At 37.7% G+C, this 27,943-nt stretch overlaps 1 protein-coding gene across 1 annotated transcript; it reads right to left on the reverse strand.

Annotated features, from left to right (window-relative positions):
* COG2 (component of oligomeric golgi complex 2) lies at positions 1-27,822 on the reverse strand. The gene is made up of 18 exons (XM_035538519.2): positions 27,597-27,822; positions 27,254-27,415; positions 26,415-26,480; positions 25,394-25,474; positions 24,730-24,833; positions 23,347-23,455; positions 21,339-21,518; positions 18,159-18,283; positions 16,771-16,897; positions 13,255-13,394; positions 9,380-9,441; positions 8,315-8,466; positions 6,494-6,694; positions 5,610-5,682; positions 4,704-4,846; positions 3,252-3,391; positions 2,119-2,299; positions 1-523 (listed from the first exon to the last, which is right to left on the reverse strand). The coding sequence occupies exons 1-18, from the start codon at positions 27,666-27,668 to the stop codon at positions 422-424; spliced, it is 2,220 nt and encodes a 739-aa protein (XP_035394412.1). The 5' UTR covers positions 27,669-27,822; the 3' UTR covers positions 1-421.
* Positions 27,823-27,943: the final 121 nt, after the last annotated feature.

Raw genomic sequence — 27,943 nt, forward strand, 5'->3', positions numbered from 1 at the left:
TGTGAGCATTGTCTTTATTCCATAAGAGCTGTCCCTTTGAAAGCTTTAGACAGCCAGCAATAAATATATTTGACTCAAAAACATATGGGACAAAGTTCGGAAGACAATTTATTACATACTATTTTCATCACGTAAGTTCATTCTTCTACAATATAAGATTTAAAACAAAAAAAAATTTCTTCCACTTTTATTCTGTAGTAAAAAGTTTAGAATTTCTGATTGCTTTCCATATAATGGAAAACTATGGTAAACTCTCAATCTTTTGATGAAACAAGCGTATCTTGACAGTCGATGCACCAATTTGTTGCTTAAGATACAACAGGAAGCACTTCATTGCTACTTATTTGGTAAAATAAAGAACAGTAAAGTCTTTTTTTTCCTAGGGACAGTGTTTATCTTTAATCACATGCTTCAGAAGTATCTAGGATTGTTCCACTGTAGCCTGATCCTTGGCAGTCAGGACAAGCTCTGTAAGGGCTGAAAAGCTTTTTATGTTGCTTGTATCCAGTCCCATCTTCCGTATCTAAAAAGACGACAGAAACATTAGTTTTATTTAGAACAACAGAAGTTTATGAATTGTTTTCCTTAAAACAATTAGTAAAGCCTATGTTTTGTCCTGCACTGATGAGCGAAGAAATATAACTGCATATAGTGTACACAACTGAGCAAAGCTGGATACAGCTTTGCTCAGTTAAGTCTTTCCATTCAACACAGTGTCTCGCAGTAAAATATTTAACTATCTTCTAGGCAACTTTTAACCGAAGTCAGCTGGAAGTTTTCCAAAGAATCAGTCAGAAAAAGAACCTTGGCTGTAACTATGCTTTTAATGCACTGTTTTCAAATGAAATTTTGCCCAGAATCTTCATTTGGGATTTGAGGAAAGGCTTTAAGACAAACATGGATACACCCAATAATAACAGCACGGTAACAAAAGCATTTCAATAAGCTGCATTGTTCTAGCTTAGAATTTCTTGTGGGATGAAGACAACAACAGTTTGCTACAAGTCATTTCTTACCTAGGGAATCTCTTGCTTTGACAATTAGAAAAATACAACCATGAGAAAACTAAGAGTACACTAAAATCTAAATGAAACCGTAATAAAGCAATCCTGAAAGGTGTTTGCTGCTGGAACTCTTGGTAATGTCCACATGTACCAAATCAGCTCCTAAATGATTATGAATAATCTATCCCAGTTTAACTTAAATTCGCATTATGTTAATTCACATAATGGAATAGGAATAAAAGAACAAACCCAACTCAAGCTTCCAGTTAAAAACTGCCAAATAGTATTTCTTGTTCGTAAATAAGATTCCCATACTTCCACCCAAATCTTTCTCCTCTGTGGTAAGCCTCAGAAATAAGAAAAGCGTCTCCTTACACACAGGAAGAATTTACCTACCTGTTATACTGTACAGACAGCATCTGCTCATAACCAAAACTGATAACAACTGCTTGGCAACTAGTGACGTGGACTTGCAATTAGTAGTTTACCTTTTTTTCTGAAGCTTACATATAGAAATAATGGCTACAGATCAGTATGCTTATACAATCTGATAAAGCTACTACACCAATTTCCTGGAATATTTCGTTCTTTTACTTGTTTATACTTTGTTGGTTAAGTTTTTGTATTTGGCATCAAAAGAAACTTACTGTTACATAGCACAACAAGTAAGAAATCTAACCTCTTCCAAACTCTTGGGAATAAACTCTTGATTATGCATTAAGTGAAGGCAGGAATTACCCGCCGAGAACAATCAAGGCCACAAAGAAGCTTCCATCAGAGCTAAGAAAATACCCCATCCTTTGGTCTGCCCACTCAGTATTTCTTTGTGCTCCTGAGTACTAAGCAGTACTTGAATTCTGAATAGTTAGAAATACAACCTTTTTCATTTGTATAAGAAAGCACAGGAAAGCATGCATGGCTCAAGGAGTTTCTACAATCACTAAAGGTTTCAAGTCACCTGAATTATACACATGTAAAAACCAACCAACCAAAAAAGCACAAACAAAGCTTTTAAGACCAAAAAACTAAGTTGAGCTTCCACTTCCTTCTGTATCTCACTCCCTTCCCTAAACCAGTAACAGCAGTAAACAAACTTCTTTCTCTTTTAACTTACTTGCTCTCCAAAATACTCGACATCTAGGGCCAGCTGCAGTCGGATTTTGTCATCATCACTCATACCTCCATTCGTACCAACAGGGTTTGAAGCTGCAGTTCTTCTGGCCTGCTTCAGCCTTTTCAGGCTCTCTTCCATTTTCTTAACAGAACTTAATACATCAGAAACAGTTTCATAATACCTAAATGAAGAAAGATTAATGAGAAAAAAATTACACCTACTGCATGCACATCACTACATCATCATCCCTCAGAAAAATGAAGGATGCTGAGCGGAACGGTCTTGAGAAGAAGCTACTGATATTTCCACCATTAATTACAGAGGCCAATCTAAAGATTACAATTAAGTGTTGAAGCCTCCTTCTCATTTTCCACAGTGCAAGAAGTGGTGTGTATCCAGTGAAAGTATCAGGCAGAACATCCAAAGAAAAGCAAGCATTACTTTCTCATGGTGCACAGTTAAATGGTTGAACTCACAAAAGACAACATCTCGCAGCAGTATGAATTTGAAAAGAAAGTAGACAAACAAAATTCATTGAAGAACTTAATGCAGATGGCTATTCATGCTCACAAGTCCTCAAGATACTAACCAGGAAAACAGAAGATATATGAAGAAAAGCACTGTGTCATGACTGCCTTATTAAGCTGGGAACAATTGGCCTTTCAGCTTTTTTTTTTTTAATTTTTTTAAGCACTAAAATTTGCATTATCATTGTATACAATAACATTGTCAAAGGAAAGCATAACTCAAATTTCTTGAGAATTTGACCACTATTTGCTGAAAATAACATGAGGTTAAGGACTAAAGTAGCTTCTGAGACAAAATGCAAGGTTTTAGTTTACTGTTGCATTACTAGAGTGAAATAATTTCCATATGCTCCATCCACAATGTCACGGTTTGTGCACATCTGAGCAGAGGTCATGTCTCTGAGTTCCCAGCCCTGCTTTTCATCTGTTGAATACAAAACACTAATCAAAATCTGAAGGAATGCACCAGGTCAAAAGAGGGGCATATTCCTGTTTTCTTCTTTACAGCTGCGTTAACTCAGTGTGTTTTATCTTTTCTCCTGTGCCCATTCAACTGACAATGAAGTTTTTAACTAATACAAAGAATGTTGTGTATGGCTCTCTTACTTTTGTGTGCTTTCAGAGAGGGCACCTTCCAACCACTGATGAATCATGGGCTGTTTCAGTATATCTTTGTATTCATTTTGTAGTCTGTAGAAGGGCTTAAGAGCACTGTCAACATAAGGTGAAGCTTTAGTTGGCACTTCCTGGGAGATGGCAGGGAAACAAGGTGGAAAAAAGAACCTGTAATTTATTTACTGAACACATGGACATTATTTATAGCACATACATAAAATGCTGAGCTTGCATGTAAGCCAAGAAATAGATTATTCACAAATAATCAATAGAGGTCTTCATACACATGGAACAAACCTTGACAAAATCATTCAGCAGCGTTATACTATGTAAAATGCCATGAAACAAGGTCCAAAATGACCAAAGCTTTTGGAGAGATGCATGTGCCAGCCACCCCTATTATTGCCCACTTGCTGCTCATGCTGACTTCAGAAAGTTGAACACGCTCTGCATACACAACAGCCTACCATATCTTTGTTAAAATAGCTACTATTTCGTATTATACTTCACTAAACTGAAACCATTGCTCCTTCTATTCTTATACCACCCCACTCCCTCACCATGTTTTTCAGAAGAAAGCTTTTGGGATAACTCTAATATCCCTTCACTACTTTCTTCTGAGAAGGTCTTGGATGCAGAATGCTTCATCTCTCCAGGAGTGATCCATACAATAGCTTGGACAAACCTCCTACATTGCAGGGGAACAGATCATACCCAAGGTACACAATCTCTGACATCTGAAATACCTGTTACTCAAATTTTCTTATATTGCCAGTTTTCTTACATGAGACCAAACCAGCTACCATAACAACAGTGCAGCTTGGCAAAGGCAAGGCACAGTAACAAAACAAGCCAGGATCTGAACATTGTTTTGGAACCATATTTATTAGTTAGTTTTTATTAGTTTCTCACCAAATCAATATATGTATTTTTTCTTAGCCATTCTTATCTTGTTCCTTCTGTGCATGGCATTCCTGAATGAAATCTAGGAATTTTTTTCTGAGAAAAAATTTCTTGACATAGCAGGTGGAAGTGTCACTCCCTGCCCCAAGCAACCCATCCTCCAAAACAAAAACAAAAACAAAAAAAAACCCTGCCAGCCTGCCATTCAACAGCAGCACATCTTACAATACATGCTATAAGACAAGGGAAACAGATTTATTCTTATTAACCCTTTTGGTTTTGTACAACAGTTCTATGTCTTGCCCTTCCTTCCATCTCGACCTGTGCTCTCATCATTGTTACCCTACCTATAATTTTGAAAATACAGTTCTTTTCCAAAGAGGTAAACAGTAATAACTAAGTCATCTCAGTATTTAATATGCTTCTTGATTCTCAAGCAAATATGGAGAGCCCTGAAATAATCATAAATGTACTGTCCAGTTAACATTCTTAGTACAGGCCCTTCTGAGATTTATTTTTTCTTCTGCAACCAGCACTGACCTTATTGGTTCTCCTGTATAATCTTGGAATTTCCAGTGCACTCTTCAGGTAAGTGAAAGAGGACTCACTCAGATCCTGGATAATCCTGTTATTCAAGGTAGGCATGCAGGCTGATAAAGAAGTCTTTGAGTCTTCTAAGGCTCCTATTCAAGTAAAAAAGCTGAAGTTTAGACTGAGCTACCCTGCCCAATCACATTACAAATTATGTGAACCCAGCATCATCCCAATCTCATTCACTGTCCTAGGTGTCTGCTGGTGTCAAACACAGGATGCTTGCTAAATAAGTACACACCAACCGTTTATAAAGTATCTCCACTAATATCAACCATTCTTCAGCCAGAAAAACTACAGGGATACAGGGAAGACAATTAACGGATAACTTGACTTTTTTTTTTCTTTTCAATATTATCACTGCAGCAAGGGGCTTGAATCAAAAGGCTCAAACCTACCAAAGAAACTGAGGTTGTGAAATTCTCTCACAGTACCTCAATTCCCTATGGACTGACTGGAGAAGCACTTGACATAAAGCTGTGATTGGCGAAAGATCATCTACTGAGTTGGGGATTTACACAAGCAGCTACCTCTCTTATGGACTAGACATCTACCCATAATCTTGATTTAGATTTAAGTGGGTCCCTCTCTTCCTGGAGAAGCATCCTAATTACTGCACAAGTTACTTCCCAAAAAAACGCTCTTCAGACTCACTGAATTTTAATCAAATGTTTTCTACACTTCAAAGTAGTTTCACAGAATGGTTAACATTGGAAGCAGGCATCAATAGGCAATAAAACATTAGCATTTTCAGGTTTCTCATTATAAAACTGCATGTAAAAGCTGATTTTGTTTGGTTAGCAGAGGGACTTGGGAGAATGGGGAAAGAGAATGAGTTCAGCCTCTCAGGTTTACCTGCAATACAAGACATGTTCTTGAAGCCAATCATTTCAAGTTTTGGTTTAACCATTTCTAAGATGTCAGGAATCTAAACAAACAAACAGAGTCCTGTTATAAACATATTTAAATGGCTCTTCCTTCATTCCGCAAGTTACAAGTGCTTTAAAAGAAACCTTCGCTCTTTTCTGTATTTTTTTTGTGTTTATGGAAACCTAGTATCAGGAAAACACAATATTAATGGGATTTAAGGCCTATTCATTCAATTTTCTACCTTACTGTTGTCCTCAGGGGAAATAATTTATAATCAACAAAATACCAACCCAGGGGCAACTTTACAAGATACAGAAATTTCAGCCTCATTGACTGAAAAACATGAGAGAGTCCCCACTGAAAGCAAATAAATACCACACAGGTCTTTCAAAGATTCCGGATCATTAGTAAAATGTGATAAAACAATCCTGATGATAAAACCTTTTCAAGGCTGAAAGACTAAAAACGATAACTATTTAAAACAGAATATAATATTAAAGCTGAATACTGCACCACACTTTGAGACTTCAGAGAGATTAGTAGCAAAAGTAAAACTCTGGGCAGTTACACTTTACATTAGAAAAGAGTAGAAACAATATGCTCTAGGGGGTAAAGTCCAGCAGGTACTGATTAAAAGTTAAAATACCTGAAGTGGTTTCTCTGTAATTTGCCACTCAAACTAAGCAGAAAATAGACCCTCCATTTCAGGTGATATTTTCTCTATCAGACTACTCCAGTTTTAGAATTTAAAAAAATATTTAAACAAATGCATTTTTTTTTTTAGAAAAATAATGTCATTAACAAAATGCCAAATAGTACTGGCACACAGACTGACAAAGACTTCTGTAGGTAAAGTCTCAAGCACAAACCTGTTCCTGGAGTTTGTCCAGATCTGCAGCGATATACACCAACTGGGTACTGGATATAGAAGGCAAAGGCTGACTTTCCAGAGAAGACCCATTCCCTTGGTCCTCATTAGGGTTGAGGCTTACAGAAGATTCCTTTCTGCCAGCTGGCACTGATTTTTTGCTTTCCTTTGCATTCTCACTGGAAATGGGCCTTACAGATACCTGAAACATCAAATTGAGATGTGAGTCCTAGCAATAGCGAAAACAGTTAAAAGTGTATATACAGACACAGCCCAAAGTTTCCGTAAGTTTTTGGCATTAGAATGTAACACTCACAAGCGATACTGACATTCCTAAATTACATAAAAAGTGGTATTTTTAAAACTGTTTTAGTGCACGAAGTAGTTCAGTAATTTAGAGCTCTTTTATCACTATACTACAGGACAATACCATCCTGGAGTAATTATCACCTGTGTGGTGTTCAAATAAATGTAGTGCATTATAGGAATGTGCTAGATCAAAAACTCTATTATTTGCTTTGCAGAAATAGTTTATTTCCATATGCCAGAACACAAAATCACCTGTGGATTGTGCCAATTAACTTTCCATTGCAGAGACAACAGATTGTTTCACTCAGAGCTAAGAATCAACACACAACCTGTCCCACTACAACACTGCAAGGAGGATCGCTCAGATTTGTGTACAAGAGTTTCGAGCACCTTCTACGCCAACACAGTCACCAAATAGAGCAGTTTGAGTCTCCCCCTTCCTCCCCTTCTCTCGTGCTTGCAACAGGGCTACTCAAGGTCTTTTTTTGGTCTCAGAAAACATGACTCATTGCTGTCAATCATCTCCTTTCTCCCACCTCCTCAAGCCCTCAGCTGTAAATCAGATGCCTTGCTCAGCTGCTGTTTTAATGAGCACTTTTAGTAAGACAATTTAGCTGAGAGAACTGTGCTGTTCAGTCTCAAGAGAAAGATAAAGGGAGATCTTACTGCTGTCTTCAGCTACCTAAGGGGAATGTATAGAGAAGACGGAATCAGACTTGGCCTTGAGATACAGTGACAGAATAAGAGCCAATGGACATGAAGCGCAACAAAGGGATTTATATCAAAAGGAAAAAGATATTTAATTACCAGGGTGGTCAATCATTGTAAAAGGGTTCCCCAAGAGACTGAAATTTTTGCCTTTGACTACTCAAAATTCAACCTGAAAAGGCTTTCCGTAACCTTATCTAATCTGGCCCTGTTTTGAGCAGGAATTTGGACCACATGACCTCTAGAAGTCCTTTTCAATCCAAATTACTCTATCATGCTGTCATTCTGTGACACAGGAAAGGGGGTGGGGAAACTTTTATGGCTTAGAACAGGGCAGAGCACAAGATCTTCTGCTCAGAAGCGTGAATTACAATATTGAGTCAGTTGACCACAGAGCAACTGACCTGGATTAACTCACCACCTTAGTTTTTTGCAAGGTTACTTTTCATCTGGCTCAGCTTCACAACCTAGTTCACAGTATCAATATGGAAACATATTGATACCAGCAGAACAAAACACAAGATTGTGGCTACTTCTGTCCCTGACAGAAGCAGCCTTAAACAGAGTATAATCTTGGCAACCATCAGACAATAATACTTGAGCAATACTGATATTTGTGCTCAATGACATGTTTTGCACTGATACTTTCTATACAACAAACTCATGAACTGGTTGAGTGATCTTGTTCAGCATTTTTAAGTTCAGAAGAACAGTAATTAGAAAGAAGTTACACATTTTGTTACAGGAGGTCTCTTACTGATGGACATAACTAATCACCAAAACCCTAAGTATGTAGTTCTCTTACCTCACTAATGAACACGGAGTAACGTGCCAAAATTTGCAGGCTAAGTTTCCACAGACGGTGTGCTAACAGTGGTAAAAACATTTGATCTGACCAACACTTCAGAAGACTCGTCCAGACCATGTGAGTGGCCAAAAGGCAGTATGAGCTGCCCTCTGAAAACAATCAGTCAACAAAGGTCAAGTTCCTAAGCACATTGTGAAAGATGTAACATCACTGATGTTAACAATCGCATTATCTGAGATTTAAAAAAAAGTCTTCAATATTTATTGAAAACATGGTAGAAATATCCATATTTAAACCAAATACTTATAAAGTAGTTCACACACTACCATTTTATAGCATAAAGCTAAGGAGTGTGTCTGCAAGTTTCAGATAAATGCCTTGAAGTTGCAGGATTTATGCATTTCAACGCCATTATTTTTCCCTCCTTACTCTTCAGTTCTATAATTTAGAAGTCCGAAGTAAAAATACACGCAAGTTTCTCTTAGCTGCCTTCTTCACAGGCATTTACTCCATTAACTGAAGTAACAACTTTTCTGATTACAACATACTTCTAACAAATACACTGGATTTGTCCTTCCACTGTAATCCTTCCTATGCTTACCTTCTCATCTGCTCATAAATCAATGTACGTTTTTTGAGCAGACACCAACACGAACGAGCTACAGCAACCTTAAATGCTGACAATAGATAGGGCTATGTAGAGGGGAAGATGTCTATAACAATAAAGAAAAGTTTGCCCCAATAACACAGCATTGTCTTTTGGTTGTCACTTACAGGATGCCAATACTTCCTTCTTGCACTGAGGGGATAGTTCCACAAATGTGTTAACTGTTGCTGCTAAAAAGGTGTTTTTAGTAAGTGATCATTGAACAGTAGTCTTATATTGCCTTCCCTACAAAAATGTATTCTACTGTTTAATGAGTTCATAAGAAAATAGAAAGCTCATGTGAACCCCCAGGATGCACGTTAGTAAATAATAATAAACAGACAATAACCACTGCTACTTAAAACACTGCTTCCTTCATAATAGGGAAATAATTAATTTTTGCAATTAAAGTTTACCTGGTGCTTCCTCTAGTGAATCTGAAAGTGATGCTTCAAAGGCTCCTGCTATTTCTCTAAATCTGAAAAATAGAAAAGTTTTGAATGTTATAAATCAATTGCTTTAATTGATGCCTAAATGCTTTTCAATGTTCAGTATCTATGCTATCAGTGCACATACACTAAAAGATCTTAAGTGTGTTTTTTTTCCCCCCCCCCTCAACATATACCAGGATATAAACCAGACCAAAAGACAACAAGTACTGTAAAGACAACGGTTGACATTTTGCAGGCAGATAAGAAACCTATACATTGGGAAATTATGAAAATCATGATTACAAATATTATCAAAACTGTAGCTCAGTGTGAAGTCCTTAGTTTTTATTTTTTTTGTTGCTGCTTTTTATTTCCTCTAATTGGTATTGTTTTCACACTATAAGTGACCACTGTTTCATACTTGCTTTAGCTGACTTTCAAGTGTGTCATGTGACAGTGGGAGCCTTTAGCTTTCTACATGTTTGTTAATGAACAGTGGCATAAGGTTCTGCAAACAATTCCGAACCAGAAAAATCAATAGTTCCTCACAGGATGCCCTGACACCCCCTCTCCCACCCCTTTTTTTTTTTTTTTTTTTTTTTAAAAATTAATCAAACCAACCAACCAAAAATATAAAGAAATAGAAATCCACCCCTCAATTTTTTGAGGTCTAACAGCAAAATTAGTATTAAAACATTACAATACTTATCCATATTGAAAGAAATATTAGGTAAGTACTCTCGTTGTGCAGGAGTTATAGAAATGTATCGTTTCACCACGTTCTTACCTCTAATGCTGAAATAAAACTATATTTTACGGTCCTCCATAGTAAGTTTTTGTCACTTCTCCTTTTTGCTTTTATGTGCAGAGTAATCTGTACACCTACCAAGCTTACTAATTATGAACCTGCAAGGCTCATCTTAAGACCTCTCAGCTGTAACTTCCAGTTCAGAGCAGAGAACCCGTCTAGCTTTTCTTGTTCAAACTACTAATGGACTAGATGCGTGCTTAAAGTATTTTAAGTAGCGATCTGTGATTGACACACCAGAGGGGTGGAATAAAAAGCAAGTGATGTGACTTATCTATCTTGTTCAATTGCTACCAACATATAGCATGTATTTTAGAAATATTTGTGAAATGGTTTCAAACCCTCATTCCTGCCTGTGCAACACCTTCATTGAGAAAGCAGTGTCTTCAGGTCTTACAGTGAATAGGATTAGAGAATCAAATCGGATTTTTAAAAATTATGCAGCTCTTGATGAATATTCCTTAGATGGGCAAAAAATATCCACAATGTAGGCTCGCTACAGTTCCACTATCAGTTGTAATGACATAAATAGAAGAGATGGCAAGGAAGAGAGTTACTGGGGCTGCTTGTGCCTGCACTGCTACAAAAGAAATGCTTGTACATCCATCTATTCTATAAGCAATCATTTGTACAGGTTTTAGTGAGGTCTGTTTGTTCTGAGCAATTTCTGCAATTGAAAAAGAAAACAGCAACCTTTACTGTAAATGTCACAGTGTAAGATAACACTTCAATAAAAATCCTGTATGATTTGAGGATAGATATATGCTTCAAAAAAAAAAGCTTTGCTGCTACACATAATGAACACGCCACATTATTTTCACATTTGTGCACTAAAGAATTCACGTGCAATTCCAAAAGTTGTCAGATGATTCAAGTATATAGGAATGATAGGGTGAAAGACAAAGCAGCTGCTGTTATCTAACCATTTACTGAAATAGTGAACTATTCAGATTTACGATAATCTTAAAGGAAAAATATTTACTTTTCTTTGTATTAGCCAGACCCCAAAGTATCCAATGGAAAAAAAATGATTTTTGAACAGAGAGAAGATGCTGAAGCTTCATTTCCATCTTATGAGCAGCAGTACCAACGTTTGATCAAGTGGTCACGAATTAGAAAAGTTGCACTTTCAAACAAAAGGGCAGCTTCAGGGACCTATTAATGATGTATGTCTGTTGTTAGGAGGTTTATAATTGCTATAGTTGCACAGACCCTTACAGTCTGCACAGTCAGCACCACTACTGTATTGAGTGCTCCTGCCCTTTCCCTTGGGGCAGCATCAATATTTGTACAGTGAAGCGGTTTGGAGAAATTGATTAGAGTTGAAAGTCAGCCTTTTTTGCCCAAGATAACAGTACTTCATATTGGCTCACTACATAGCTGCAGGAACAGTTGTGCAAGCAAAAAACCAGAAGACTATGTCAGAGGAAGCCAGAACCATCATTTTATAAAAAGCACTGGATCACCAAAACACTAAGACCCTGCTCCCACACCCACGCTCCTGCCACTGACTTGTATTAGCTCCAGGCCTCATAAGATTCCTGGATTCAGCAGCACTGTAGTTTTATCCTGGATTAAACAAACTGCATAAATATGTCTAGGGCTGTACAGTAATTGCCATTTATAGAATCATGCTATAAACATAGTCACAAAAGTGATCCACGTTAAAAATAAACCTCAATTTCTTCCCTCTATTTTTCTGAAAATTCTTCCCTTTGCTGCCTTCCCCCTTTATATGAAAAAAAAGACCTGATCATTTCAGTGATCCAAGATGTAGTTCAGCCACATAAATAGCTGCGGTGGAACAAATAAATGAGCAGGATACTGAGAAGCAGGGGAAAGAAAATCCTATAACTGGCTTTGCTAGCACAGAAAACGTTATCAAACCATACTGAAGTACAATGCAAGACCAGAGGGTATATGCAGTCCAAGTACAACACACTGCAGACACTTAGTACTTGGCCTGGCATGTTCAAAACTAAAGGCAGCATATTAAAAACTTACTTAATACACTGGGTTATAAACAAAAACAATCCACAAAACCAAGTAATCATCCTTGTTGTATGTATAGGAACTAAAAGACACGTGAAACAAAACTGGGGATGGAAACTATTAGCTGCCTCTGCTTACGATTGGATTCACAACTAACATTGCTGCAGTACCCTCAAGGCAACAAACTCTGCTCATGTAACAGTGTACGAAGCTGTCCAGAGACTCTCAGAAGACTTTGGACCAAGAGAGATGACACAGAACGCTTAACAACTAACAGACTTTACCAACAGGCAGCTTTCTTGCCTGGAGGCTTGTTAACCAGCCCTAAAATCACGTGCATAGACCTCCTACAAATATGGTTCCTTTCTGTAAAATTTTAGCATTACTAGAATTAAAATAGAGCTTTCTTGGTTCTCTCTGCTCTCTTCCCACAAGATCTTTACAAGATAACACTTCAGGTACATCACACCAGCTGGAAAAATAAGCTAAAACTTATGACATAGCTTCTTACAAGAAGAAAATTGCTGGGCAATCTTTGAGAAGACAACCCTACAAGATCTAGAAGTTTAGACACTATGGTCTGTGAGACAGAAATAATGTCAGAAGCATAGTCAGATGTGGAAAATCTAGAAGTTGTCAGCCCTTTAATTTTTTATTTCGTAGAAAAAAAATCTTTTCCCTCACAGTAATTCTTCCTCCGGATTTGCACAAACAGTATCACTCAACATACAGTTTAGCTCCAGCGAGAAACAGCACTTGAAAAACAGAACTTGAAACTAGACTTCAAGACTTACCTAGATCTGTTCGTGATCAATATATCAAATTCAGTGCAATGACAGAGTGCATATTGCAGGGTAGCTGGCTATGATTTTGCTTAAGTGTTGGAAGATACATAAAACAATGACTCGGCTCAGTAATTATACTCTCATAGTCTGACTTCTATGATTTTGTTGACAAGGGGAACTTTGTAACGTAACGAGGAGATCTGACCCTAAGCCGTATCATTTTGCTCTGACAACTCTACTTTTGAAAGAATTAATGACTACAAATGCATACCAACCTTATTTGAAAATAAACAGGCAAATTCCATTTGTTGTTAAAGCTGTGGTAGGATGGATGAGCTCTTAATCGTTTCACACTGGCCTGTGAGCCACACTGTCGTTCAAATTTCCGTACAAAATCCATACTAGTAGTGTACTTCTGCAGAAGAGAATGAGCATTTTTATCACTTCCAAGGCCCCATTAAGCAATGAAAGTCACAACTGTTTCAATAGATCTCTTGCATCAGACTACAGTTAAGCTCAAAACTCAGAATGGGCCGACACCACTGCCATCACCTGATCTTGTAAGGCTAAAATCCTGGACTGCTGTGAAACCAAACCCAATGACCCAGTTGGTGTTACTCTATGGTAAGAAAAACCAGCGCACAGCACTTCTAAAAAGCATAAAATTGTCTGAGTACTCTGGAAAACAAAGCTGATCAGAGAGAGAGATGTATCAGTATTTCTGAGCTGAATCACTGGGGTAGAACAATGGTGCACAGTACTGAAGTCAGTCCCAGGAAATCAGAGATAAAGGGGTACAACAAACGGAAAGGATCAGGAATGAAATCCAGAAATAGACATCACCAAACACACATGAGAATGGAAGTATGGTATTCCCTTTCTATTATATAGAAACTGTACTACAGGAATTTCTAGAACTGTTTCCCTAAAAATATGTTTTGCAAATACCAAATATTTGCAGTAAGACTAAAAATTTAGATAAAAGTATACAACTGGAGGGTTTAGTTTATTAACATATTTACAAATAGTATTAAGCCAGTTGCAAAGAAGAATTACGTCAATCCTGAAATGCACTTTGGGCTTACTCTCAACAGTAACTTGTTAACAGCCTGAAAATAAACATGATGAATTAACATATGCAATGCAGACAGCCACCAAAGCCTTAAGCAAGAAACAAGAGGCAAAATGGTACATGAAAATGTTATTTCACAGAAAACAGACTGTATTAACAGTACACAAAAAAAAGATTATGTAAATCAAGAAGTAAAAACATAGCTGCAGTTAAAATCAGCTTCTCTGCAATGAAAAAGTTTGGCTATGTGCAAATGGCTTTTGTACAGAAAAAAAAAGGGACCCCCACCAAAAAAAACAACAACCCCAAAACAGCAGCCATAAAAGAAATCCTACATCTCACTGAAATCTGTACATGTTAAGGCACTGTCTCAGTGCTTCTGATGGCGTGGTGGTGAGAGCAGCAGCAGGGCTGTAGCAGCAAGACTCTTACCACAATCCATAGGCAAGCAATGTACTCAGATTCTCTGATGAAGCAGTAAAACATTCTCTGAAGTCCCTGAGGTGTTGCTTACAGGTTCTGCTCTCAGAAACAAACCTGGGACCACAGGCCATGCACTGCTACGGGCATGCTTTTGTGTTGCTTATCTCAGTACATTTTTGTACTGCATATCTCAGTGGATTCGTGACTTTCAGTTAAGTGTACGATTACAGCACGTTTTTCCTGTGATGTGGCAGTTGCAGTATAGGGAGATGGTATTCTGGAAACTGCACAGGAAATCTTTTAGGTAACTACATCCACCCCAGCATGGTTTTATCTATAACACAACCGAACCGTAAGAGCTGTGGGAGTCAAATGCAGGGAGAATGAGACATCAGTGCTCTTTCAACCTGCTTTCTTAGATAAGCCCAATACTCTAAAAGGCAAACAAGCCATTAACGCTCAGCTGCCTTAAGTATTAGCCAGAGATAGAAACAAAACACTCTGAACAATCCTATCACCTTCAAAATAGAAGACAAGTCAGGCATTTATCTAGTTATTGATAACATTATATCTAAGAGATGGAACTAACTGCAAGATTGCTTCCCATTTCAGCTTCCAGGATTGGATTGTTGACTGCAAAGAAGTTATTGAACAAACTGTTAAAATCTGAAACAAAATGCAGCAATTTTCAAATACAGAAATCTAAACTTAACAGTCTCAAATCAATGTTTAGAGATAGAAGTATTATTTTCAAAGGCCTGTAAAACTACAAATCTGAGTCAGAAATAAGGGTACAATAACCTGAAACAATTTAAAAACTGCAGAAGTAACTAGTTATTTTAACATATATGCTTAAGACTGTTAGTCTGATTGTCACAGGATGATTTGAAAAAAAAATATTTTTTGCTCCTCTATGTAAAAAGACCTTGTAACAGATAATACTTCTCAGCATTAAAACTACATACATATGCAAAATAAGCAAACTAACCTGGAGAAAAAGACTTTTCTGCATTTCCATCAACCTCCAAAACAGAGCTAGAAGACCACTGTCTAAAGTCTGCATTACATTACTTACGATTACCATTAGGACAGCAAATGTTTAAATTTTTTTCCTCTTCTTAATTTGCAACTGCTCCTACCCATTTTTCAATGGATGTAATAGCTTGGCATTACACTTTGCATTTCAACTTCTTATTGATTTTTACATAAAATACTGTGATTCTGACTCAGACTCTAAATCATTAAGTAGACAAAAGCTGTCTAGAAAGAACTCTGGAATGACTACATGAAGTAACTGAAAGTCATTGGGGGGGTGTTTTGTTTTTTTTTTTTAAATAAATATAACAGCACAACTGGTCAGGATCAGCTTAACATAAGATGACTGGCTATTGAAAGTAATTAATTTAAAGCACCAAAACCAGCTCTTCTGAAGAGAAGATACATTCTTGTGTAAACTGAGTAGCACAGATGACAGAAGCCCAGCACAGCCTATAATTTGCACTGTGCAAGGCATTAGGTGAAAGCCTGAAGGATGACTGAAGCTTTATGGGAAACTGAGAAGTATTAGGGCAAGTTGGAACCCAGACATTTAATTAAAATGAATGATACAGAAGTCCCAGTCTTGCCAAAATATTGTTGTCATACACTCCCACCTTCATGTATGTTGCAATTCTACAGCTGAGATAGGACATCTACTCCTAAAGCAAATATTTAAGGCCAAATTCACATGACTAAATGGCTTCCAATAACTTCTGTATGAGCCCTCCTGACTGCTGTGGCTTAATCTGGCAGGCAGCTCAGCACCACAAAGCCGTTTCCTTGCTCCCCTCAACAGGGGGATGGAGGAATCAGAAAAAAAAGGTAAAACTCATGGGTTGAGATACAGACAGTTTAATAGGACAGAAAATGAAGCGAGAATATAATAATAATAAAAAAACAAAACAAAACAAGTGATGCACCCCGCTGGCAGGGCAGTGTGAGAAGCTGAGAAGTCCTTGGCTTAGCAGAAGCACTGCTCTGCAACAACTGCAAGCATTATTCACATCCTAAATCCAAAACATAGCACAATGCCAGCCACTTGGAAGAAAATTAACTCTATCTTAGCCAGAACGAGGGCACTGACAAACCTGAGAGGAGAATTCCTACGAAAAGATCGAGTGTTGTGAGATAACCTCCTCTTCCAGACCATGCAAGAACATGAATTTACACAAGAACAGCAGGGAAAAAACCTGGAGAACACGGCTCATTCAGTTCTTATGTGTGTCACAAGAATAACACATGGAAAAAAAATAATTACCTCATGAAACACATCTGGATTTCCAGGGTTAAACAGTGACGGCAGTTTTTCTTCTAAACCACGTACTATTTCTGGCCACACTGAATTTACTAAGAAATCATATCCAGGAACAATGTCTGCTTTTTCACTGAAACAAAAGTTCAATTATTCCATGGTTATATTTTACTACCAGGCTTCTATTTGGAGGTAGGGATAACTACAAAGACACACACATGCATTAGACAATGTAATTATACTTCTTTACATAGGCATGCTGATTTTCTTAAACTGTTCTTCTTTCAGGTTTCATATCTGATCCCATGGTCTCAATAAAATATTTTTTAGAATTCTGGAAGTGTTTTAAAATTTTATCAGCTACGTATTTTGCAAGTGTGTCAAGTACTTTTCAGCTGAGAACTCCTACTTGTACGCTTTCAAGACTTAAACAGCTCCAAACTTCGAATAGATAGCAAATAGAAATAACGTAACTAATAAGATGACATGAAAGAACTTTCTTAATTATTCCATGTCATACTTATACATAATATTGTGCTTTGAAGCAAAAGATTAAAGGCTACTCTGATTATGAAAATTTATAAATTGAGAGCAGAAGACACACAAGCATTTAATTCCATTTCAGTGCAAAGTCAAAGCTTTCTGTTTTTAAAAAGAACGATTAGAACTTGGTGAGGGATTAAAAGAACTGAAGTATTAGTAAAACTTAGAGTAATAAAAAGCTCAGCACTGGACAAATTAGAAGAGTAATTCTGCAGTCCCCAGGGGATACATCCATAGTTCTGCTAAATACAGCAGTCCACTACACTAACCAGCCTATAAGCAGATAAATGGATACATTTCAGTAGACAGATTATTTAAACTTTGAAACAGGCAAATTAACTGCATAAGGAATTAAACACTTTTTAAGAAAACAGTGGAAGTAGTACGCAAATCAATTAAACTTGTAGTTCCATTAATACAGTGAGTCAAACCTCTGAGGATCTTCCCCACTTTTTGATGTACGCTAACAACCCAGTAACTTGTATTTTCTAATAGCTTTGTTATGCCCTTTTCCTTTGATGAAGTGTACAATCACATTTCCTTGATTCAAAACCAAACAACAAAAAAAACAAGGCATCTGGCACATTGTATCATAAACAGTACTCAATTCTACTACTGAAATACAGGACTCTCTCTCCCCCTTCTCTGAAGGTCTGGGCCCCAACATCAAGAAAATTTGTTCACTGTTTTGAAAAACACAGACATGAGACAGAAATCAAACTTGAATATTAATCTTCAGGAAAGGCCAGGTAAGTCATTAATGCATGGAAAGTAATTATGCAATATATTTCAAAGGTATATTGTATTTACTGTAACTTTAGTGCAACTGAAAGAAACCCCAAGGTATTCACCTCGAAATAGCTCCCCCTGTAACTTCACGCAAGAGACGGCAGTGGTGAGGAACAAACTCCAACAGTTTATTGTACATGGCCTGAAGGCCATTAGGATGAGCTTGAACGTACTCTTCCACAATCACCTGCCAGGAAGAGTTCAATATTAAATGTCAGAAAAGTGAGCATGAAATACAGTAACATAGAATGCAGAAGTCTGCTCATTCAAAACTCCTCGTATCGTATCCCCAAATATTGCAATATTTGGCAGATTACTTTCCTAGCTTCCAAGCAGAACATGCCAGTTTAAATTACTGCTTTCCTTAATCCAGAGCTCTAAACAGCAAGACTAGCCACAAGAATATGAATGAGCCTCTAGCTTTTAGTTCTTAGCCAACGTGCCTGGCTCCCCACCCACCATACATGTCACTATCACCTCGAACAGTCTGCGATGGTAAATGTGTGACTGGCAAAAGCTAATCAAGCCTTAGAATAAAAAGTCAATTTTATTTTTTTTAATGTAGAGTTAGGTTGGTCCAATCCCAAGTGCAGGTAAGCCAAGAGCCAAGAATCTTCTGTCGCAAAGTTAAGCCTTTAAAGCAGCTAGCAAAGTGGTTTCACAGGACAGTACTTCAAGTCCAGGGAAAAGGGATAACTGCTGAGAAAAGAGAAGGCAGACAGTATGTGGATAATATGGAAAAAGGACAATAGTTTGTATTTCTTGTTATTCTTCTATTTTTTGCCTCTCACTACATAAACAAGCAGAATGGTGCAGAAGTGGGGATAGAACAGATACTGGGAAAATTGAGAGGGAAAGACCAGTCCCCACTGCAGTTGCTACAGTGTTAGAAAGCACCCAAGGAAGTCTGTTCTGAAGTGGAAAGGTCTGGATGCACCATTCTACTTCCTCTAACATCCAAAAGCCAGCAGCTGTCTCTGTTTTGTAAATCTGTGTGCATACAAAGTAAAAACAAACAAAAATGTTTCCTTCCTTACAGAAAAAAGGAAACACCCTATTGACAATGACATACAGCTCAGATTTTATCAGACAGGCTGTTCTTTCACTGGGAAAAGAAAGGTTCCATCTCTTGGCTGCTGAAGGCATTACTGAGTAGAAAAAAAAAGGTAATTTCTTTTCCCCATCTTGATTTAGAAGAACAACTCCTTCACCAGAGGTTACACAGACTAACTTTTCACTTTCCTAGGTTGGAAAAACTATGTGGATAACAACCTCTAAATAAATAAAAAAAGAATTAAATACCTTAAGTTCCCTTCTGCATTTATGTTTAGACAGGCACACCAGTCTAAGAAAAGGCAACTATTATTGCCTAAAGGAATATATTCAACACTTTTAGGAACGAAGTTCACATTGCTTTTATGGGTCTTAAGAAATGTTGACTCTATACTATGAGTGGTCTCATTTTTTGTGAAAGACTAGTAGAGAAAATACATTTCAATTATTCAGGAAGCAGAAAAATAAGAGTGCCTCACATCACACCTCATTTAGAGGTTTATGGAGCAAAGAGAACAGTTAAAAATATTGCCATTTAAAGAGTAATGGCAATAAAAGAAAGTCTGGACAGCAAAAGGAAAGATGCAGCAGTAGTGTAACTTGGGACTCAAAGCTGCTGAAAAGTGTTACCTATTTCAGAGGCAATGATGAGAGAAAGGAGATCTGCCTTCTATTAACATACCCCAAGTCAAGCAAGTGTGTATTTGGAATCACCAAGGCAGCTCTCATGCTTTATGGCCTTTCCTCCCCATAGACACAACAGTGAAAGCCTTGGACCATTCATCATAACGCTGCGAAGAGGTTCATAATGCTAGCTCTAGTACAACAACTTGACAGACCTGGTGTTGGCCCAGTTAAACCTACTCCGTAAGACAAGTGAATTTAATAGTTTTGTGAAACACTCTGACAGCCTAGTGAAGGCCAGGGAAACTGCCTGCAACAGGGCAGTCAGTCAGTGTTAGAGCTTACGTTGTAAAAAGGGCACCGATTCATAGTACAGAGCAAATATCCCCTGAAATGACATGCAGTCATTACCTAACATAGACATAATTCCCAACACATTTATGAAAAATTTGTTAACATTTATTGCTACCTCCCCTCTTAAAATGGGGAAAAGTAGCCTTGTTGTTATGGAAACACCACTTCAGCATATCTATTAAAATCGTAACAAACTCGTTTTATCAGGTTTGTTTAAATACAGCCAGATATCAAATCTTAAAATTCATTTTTATATTTTCACTGATGCTTGAAACTAGAGTTGCCACAATATAATCATAGACGCTTAAAAATGTTTTTAGTGGGAACTGCAGGTGTGCTGACAGACAAGAAAAACTGGGCACAACTGACTGACTTGCTGGCCCATTATTGTGGCAGGTTACTCACTAATCTTCCCTCCTTTTTTAGGAAGGATTACATTAACATCAACTACAACAGAAAGAAAGAAATAGCATAGACTATTCAGTCCAGGCCAGAAGAAGTGGTAAGAACAAAGCAGTACCAGAAGGTGATGAAACATTTTACAGGTAGCAGCACAGCAAAAGCTGCACAGTCAAGAGAATTAGCATAAAGTCCTCTAATTTCAGAAAACGTAATCAGTATTCTGTGATTGGTCCAACTCGGTATTGTAAACTGATGTCCTACAAATAAGTTTCTCATGAATTGAGAACTGGCCACCTGACACATTTTCTTCCACTACAGAACAGCAAATGCTTCCCAAACAAACCCTTGTTCTTGCTCCTGCTACTGTCCTGGTACCACTGGGAACAGCAGATACTGCTTCTACAGAAAAAAGGGGAACGGCAGGAAGAACTATTTGTGCTGCTTTTGCCGGGTATTGAGCCAGTACATGAGAAAGGCGCACCCCTCACCTGATCCAATGCACCCTGCTCCACAGCAAACTGTATTTTACTGCAGCCATATGCTTGTCTTAAGGTTTGTTATTTGAATTTCCCCCCTGACCCAAGCAAAATGTAGGTAATGGGATATAACTGAAATTGGTGACAGGAGGAAAGAGAATTTCTCCACCTTTCTCCTCAAATAGGAGCAACAAACTGACACCATTAAGGGTCAGTTCTCTTGCTCTCTCCACATAAGCACTCTGAAGCTCTATCCAAAGCTGGAAGATAACCAAAAAAACAAATATTCTTGCAAGACAGATCATTTCCCCAGGATTCTTGATTTTATCTTACCTCATCTATATAAGGTTTCACAAGTACTTGACCAACTAATGCCTCTGCATCTCTTGTTTTGTCAATTGTTGCATAAGTGCGAAGACAGTGACGTATGATGTCAACGTTTGAAGTTTGAAGGCCTTCCAAGAGCAGCCCTTCAAGAGACTGCTGCAGCATAGCTGTTATTCCAGCTATACGCTATGAAGAGAAACAAAATATAGTAGTTTAAAAAAATTAAAAGCAAAGCTTTGCCATTAATGCTGAAGTATATTTTTTCCAGAAATACCTAATTTGGCTTTCAAATTTCATTTGAAAGGTACACAAGTCTTGGTAACTGTCAACATCAGATGATCATGAACACAGCTTAATGGGTTACCGAAGTTAAAAGGTATGTAAAAAGGCACTTATTTTCCTCTGTATATTTAAAGAGACATGCTAAGTTATGCAAAGTCTCCTTTATACTGAAGAAATGGGTCAATAATTGTTCCTTGCTCAACTGAACCACTATGTTTGATAACATACAAAAGCTTTTCAATGCATTACCAGGGATGACAACTGTGGCATTTATTCTTAACTGTCAGAAACTAAAATTGTGGTGTGTTCCTGGCACAACTTGTCAAGTAACTGCAAACCAAAGACACTGAATTACACTGGCAACAAATAACATGCCATTAGACTCCTTCTGGCTTCTGCCTAACAGCTGCTTCAGTCAACACACATCCTCCTGTCTGCTAACCATACTTCCTGATTTCCTGTAACATCTCTTACACTATATCCAATTCATTGTTGCACTAGCTGCAGATACACACCTGGCCCAAGATAGTCCCTTGCAGCTCTGTATTTAAAGCTAGTTCAATGATGCACGTTAATTTAATCATAGTTGAACTACCAATTTAACAAGTCACATTTTCTCTCTGCCATTTTGCATGCTATATTGCATCCATCCATCTTAAAACTAATTTTTTCAATAACCACACAATCTGCTCTGAACATGCAAAACCAGTAACCCAATTGCTGACTAGTCATGGAAACTATGATCTCATGACAACTATGACATTGATGCATTATCAAAATTTTTCATCACAAATTCAAAACATCGCACCATATGGGCTACTATGAAGATGAACTCTGCTCCAGCCAAAACCAGTACAGCAACAACAGGTACAAAACATAAGTCCTGCTAACTATTGGTAAGCCAGCCACACAACAAAGGTTGTTCAACCACCATAAATACTACTCTGCTGCTCATATTTAGCTGTGCTGATAATTCAGTTGCCAGAGCAGTCTTGTGAACAGTCCATGAATCAACGTGGTATCCTTAAAGTCTTGAGATAAAACAAGTTCATATCACCAATAGGCATTTATACATAGTGAAAAACTATGAAGCATCTCATTAGCTCAAAAGCCATTAAGAATGACAGCTTTCATGCTCATCTGCTTAAAACATTACCTCATTTCCATGACATATTTTTAAGCACTACTTTTCATTCCCTCTCTCCAATGAATGGTTAGGGAAAAAAGGCAAAAAACAAACATACACCAAGTCATCTTTTGCATTTGACAGCTATTAAAAACAGACTATCAGGGAGACTAACCTACCAGCCTGAATACCAAGAATTAGGCACTAAATATCAATAAAAGACAAGCTTCAATTTATTCCAGTCAACCACTCTTGAGACATTCCACTTATATTTCGGTCTGCACACTGCAGTTAACAAAAGCAACATAAATCTCTGGAACTAGGCCTCGCTATCAGTATGCAGATAAATTGCAAGACATAATTGACTAACAAAAGCATTTGTTATTTTTTCCACTATTATTTCAAATAATTTATCCTAAAGAAGTTAGTAAGCCAAGCATAAACTCTCAGAAGAAATAACACTTCCAGTCTACTGATAAAACGGCCTCTTGAAACTCATTTCTCCTGTAAATCAATTCAGTAAAACTCTGTGGAAACAGACATTTGTCTTCCAATTTAAATATTTTTGATTGATCCTACAAGTGTTAAGCTGGCTATAATACCTACTGGTCTCACTTTGTCCAAAAGGGGCATTCCTTTGCTTTGTACTGCATGAAATTGTAGTTGATTAAATTCTGTGGCAATTCTCTCTAAAACCTGTCCGGTTACCAGTGGGCTGGAAGAGAGATAATGAGAACACAGTTAGATCCCTACAAATATACTCAATTTCAGTTGCAACAGATAGATAATGCTTTCCTCCAATTTTTGTTTAATACAAATACTTGGAATTCAGATAGGTACTACTGCAGTCACACAGTAATAGCCTGGAACAGACTACAAAATTAGAGTTGTTTTGAAACTACTACAATACAAAGTGGGTGAAGCAGAAGCTGAGGAACAAGAGATCCTGCATCAGCAGGATGAAGCATTCCTTTCTATACGGCAACACTACTTATTGTCACAGAAAAGTCAGTCTTAACAGAACTCAAGAAACTACAGTAAGTGCTCTTCACAAACCAAATTTGCTTATTTTCCCTTTCTGTCATACAATAAAACTAAAGACAGCTATCTCTAGAGAAACAGTCCTATGCTTCTCAGGTCTATATGGTCCCACAATAGCCTAAATTTTGCGCCACTTGCGTACAATCTTGCTTCCAAACATGATTCTGCAAAGTCTCCCACCCTGTCAGAAAATATTTGCATGTGCTTTGTCCCTCTAGGTGTCATCTTATGGCTGTCCACTTCCCCCCACTCACTACCATGTGATCCAGTGTACAGAGTGGAAGAGCACCAGAGCATGTCTCACATTTAAACAAGCGTATGAAATTGTCTTTTTCCTCCACCTTTAAGTTGCACTTGCATCCCAGTTAACTATTCCAAGTGCCTGGCTGATACACTGGTTCCAAAACTGGCCAAAAGACATTTTCCCTCTCTCAAAGGTAGAGGGAGAGGATGCTTTCCACTAAGCTGTTAAAAATCAAAACTCAGCAGTCTGACTGGAATTTGTCACAGTCCCAGTCCTGTCTTTTTTTTCCAGAGGTATTACTTGTGTGGCTTGCCTGCCTTAGACTATTCTTGCAGCAGTCCTTTCAGTTATACATAAGCAGGGAAAGCAAGAAAAGCTATTACACCCTTTACTTCCAAATGATATCGGAAAAGACATGCATTTGCAGGACTAGAGAGTAGTTTGGACATGACAGGATTAGGGACTTCCTAGGAAAAAAAATACAATTTTACGCACACTTCAGCACTACAAGTAATTCAGAACAACAAGTTTACAGAAGACTGAAGTTGAAAAAATACTAAAACAAGTCACATATTCCATCAGAGTTAAATGTCTAGAGATATATCTTAATGTTTGCAAGTTTATCTCCAATATCATGTAATTAAATTAGTCCCACTGATATTTAAAAAAAGTGTTTACTTGGTTATTTTTTTGTTAGTTTTTACCTGTTTCCCTCTAAAGAGGACAATTCATTAGTGCCTTGGGAATGTAGAATTTTCTCAATTTTCTCAACTGACTGAATAACATGAATAAGTCTCAGGACACACATCTGTAATTAAAGAAAGATTTTTGATGTCTGACCCCAATCCCATTACATTAAATAACAACCCTGAAAATCTTTTGGATTTTTTTGGTGTATTTTTCTTTCTTTTTTTCTACCTGTTGCAAGTTCTCTCCCTCCACCTTAATTTTTGAATCATGTCTCAGTTAAATTATTGCTCACATAAGCCTATAAAACCCCTGAATTTTTCCAAGTTAAGCAAAAAGACAAATATTAGTTCTCCTGCATATAAAAATTAAATGGCCGTATGTTGATTATATTTGTAATATACAAGTTTATATAATACTACAAGCAGAAATAAGAACAACTGTAACTAAAAAAAGCCAACCAAACGTAAATGTTTTTGGCAAATAAAGTAAAAAAAAGATTTACATCATTAAGTCAGTCAACCAAATCCTCTTATTTTTTTTTTTAACACGTGCAAAATTCCGTGGAATATGCATCTAGACAACCTACAAGTTTTTAAACTCTATTTTCTTGGGGTTAATGTCAAAAACAGAATTTGACCCAGTGAGGATCTTTTCAAGGTAATAATTTGTCTGTTGTACCTTTTTTCTTCTAATATCTTCTTGTTTAGACAGCCGGTCATCCACTGCCCGAATTCCTTCACTGACACATGATTTAAGACTCTGTGAAAGAGAAAGTCAGTATGAAAAGCTGGATTCCCACTATGAAGAACATGTTTTAAAAAACAAAAATCAAATCTAAATTCTAAATTCCTGAAACAGGAGACTTCAATAAGAATATAGGACAAATAAAAGCTATAGTACGTCAACTACTCTCAAAGAGAAAAAGACAGAAATAAGACTAAGTAACTTTAGTATAATCTTAGTATAACCTGCTCCTAAAGTACTGCCATGACAAGTATCATTATTTCAAGCAAAGTGTTTTCTCCATAACTTACAGAGTACAACCCCCCTTTCACCCAGAACTAAGTAATAAAACCAGTATGATTTTATGTCTTCAAACTGAAGTTAGAAGTCAGATTTAAATAACAATTCCTATATAATAAATAGTTCTCTAGGTGAATCTATTTCATATTATACATGTGAACCTATTCTAAGTTTTAGACATCAAGGCTAAGATATTTGATGGAACATTCATGCAGCAAATCAATCAGCTGCCAACATGATCGAAAATTGCCCTTCACTAACTGCTAAATCACAGTGAAAGAACAAGAATCAGACTGACTCGAAGTGGGTGATCTTTCATGGTTCAACCACAGGGCCAAGGAAGAGGTCTCTAGTGGGACTGCCTTTAATTTGACTTATTTACTCCCATCTCCAAGCTACTGAGATATTAAAATAGTTACAATATCTGCAGAGAGTTATCTTGCAAGAGTCCATTCATTGATCACACTTAAAGGATTCTTTACCTCTGGATTGAAAGGCACTACAAAAAAACATAAGCCTACTACAACTGCTAGAAAACACAATGCCTCTCTTATTACCTAAGAATAGAATTAATGAGAAAACAATTGCAATTATTAGCATAAGTAAAACATTTACATATTATATGAAAGTGAATTGAAGATTACCAAGCTGTGTATAATGACTGTTTTGAGCATACCATAACTTCTTCCCTTAACTGTCCCAAAGGTACGGAAAGCTGATTAAGGGCCTTGTCCATGCCAACCTAAAGAAATTACCATAAAAAAGACTGTAACTCTTTTGGTAAGTTCATATGTAAATTACTGACAAAGTCTATCATTTTAAAGATACTTAAAGAGAACTGAGATATCTCCTGTTATGGCCTCCAGTTTTAAGTGTAATGCATAAATATGTTACTTCCAATGTAGTCATAAAGGTACCAGACCATTTTTGGCACATAAAGCCAACAATAAAAGAAAAGCTTGATTTATGGATTTTTTTTTCCCAATAGAAAAGATAAAACTCAATCTTTGAACCTGTATAATGTTATAAATTGGAATAAAAGAGCAGGAGACACAGTGGACATTTTAATATGAAAGTGATTAAAATTCTCAGTAAAGTGAGTTGAATTTTCCAAGAATATATAGTTGTACAGTAAGTTTGATGAGTTCTAAAAAATCTCAGAATGGTCTTATTTGCATCTTTGCTATTAAATTTTTAATGATTTATTCCCTTCAACTTTTACAAGTGTTAACCGATAAAAACAAAAAGTGCTTGCCTTGAACCTATCTTCCTAATGAATTATTTTTCAGGACAAAGCATACATCTAAAACATTTATTATGGGTCAACAGCAATTCTGTACTGCAGTTAAATCCTGTAGGAATGGTCTTTCAGTTTCACTCAATGCAAGGGGTCAGTTTAAGCCTTCTTAAACCTAATACATCAAATTAGAAGCCATATACTTCTCGTATGAAAAATAAAAATGACAATAAGATGTATTAAGCCTGAACCTCACAGTACCATTTAGTAACACTTACTAGATTTGTTGAGAGATTAACAAAATCTGCATAGTCCTTATTTATGAGCTCTACCATGGCCGTTTTAAGGAGTTTGTAATAGAGCTCCAGATCCTCTCTGAGCTCCTCCAACTGCACGCGTTTCCTGCAGTCCGATACAAAGTGATCAACGTCAAAATCCGGCTGGAAACCAAACAGGAAAGGGAGACGGATGTAAGCAAAAACTTCCAGAACACACACAGCACTCCTCCCCTCCAAATACAGCGTGCCACATACGAAAGAGCTGACCCCGCCGCATACCCCCCTCACCCCGCAGGAGCGCCCTCACTGCCCGCAGCGCCCTGCCCCGGCTGCCCCCAGCCACCTTCATGAACTCGTCCTTGTCGAAGCAGAGGTTGTCGGGGCCCCGCGGCAGGTTCATCTTCTTCGCCTCCATGACAGACCGCGGCTACCGGTAGCACCCGGGTGGCCAGGCCCATGAGCCGCCGCTGCCAGCGCGACACCCCCACCCCCCCGCGGCCCGGACGGGGCGGGCCGGGGCGTGCGCCATGAGCGGGCTGGGCCGGGCGCTACAGCGCCCCCTGGAGCGCTCCGGGCCGCACTGCGGGCGGGGACGCCCGCCGAGCACAAAATGGCGGCTGGGGAGAGGCCGTCGTGCTTTTATGTGGTGTCTGTTCTAGGTGTCTCTCTCTGCACGGCTCAGCCTCCCCC

This window comes from Cygnus atratus, chromosome 3 (genome assembly GCF_013377495.2).
Source record: "Cygnus atratus isolate AKBS03 ecotype Queensland, Australia chromosome 3, CAtr_DNAZoo_HiC_assembly, whole genome shotgun sequence".
Taxonomy (NCBI): domain Eukaryota; kingdom Metazoa; phylum Chordata; class Aves; order Anseriformes; family Anatidae; genus Cygnus; species Cygnus atratus.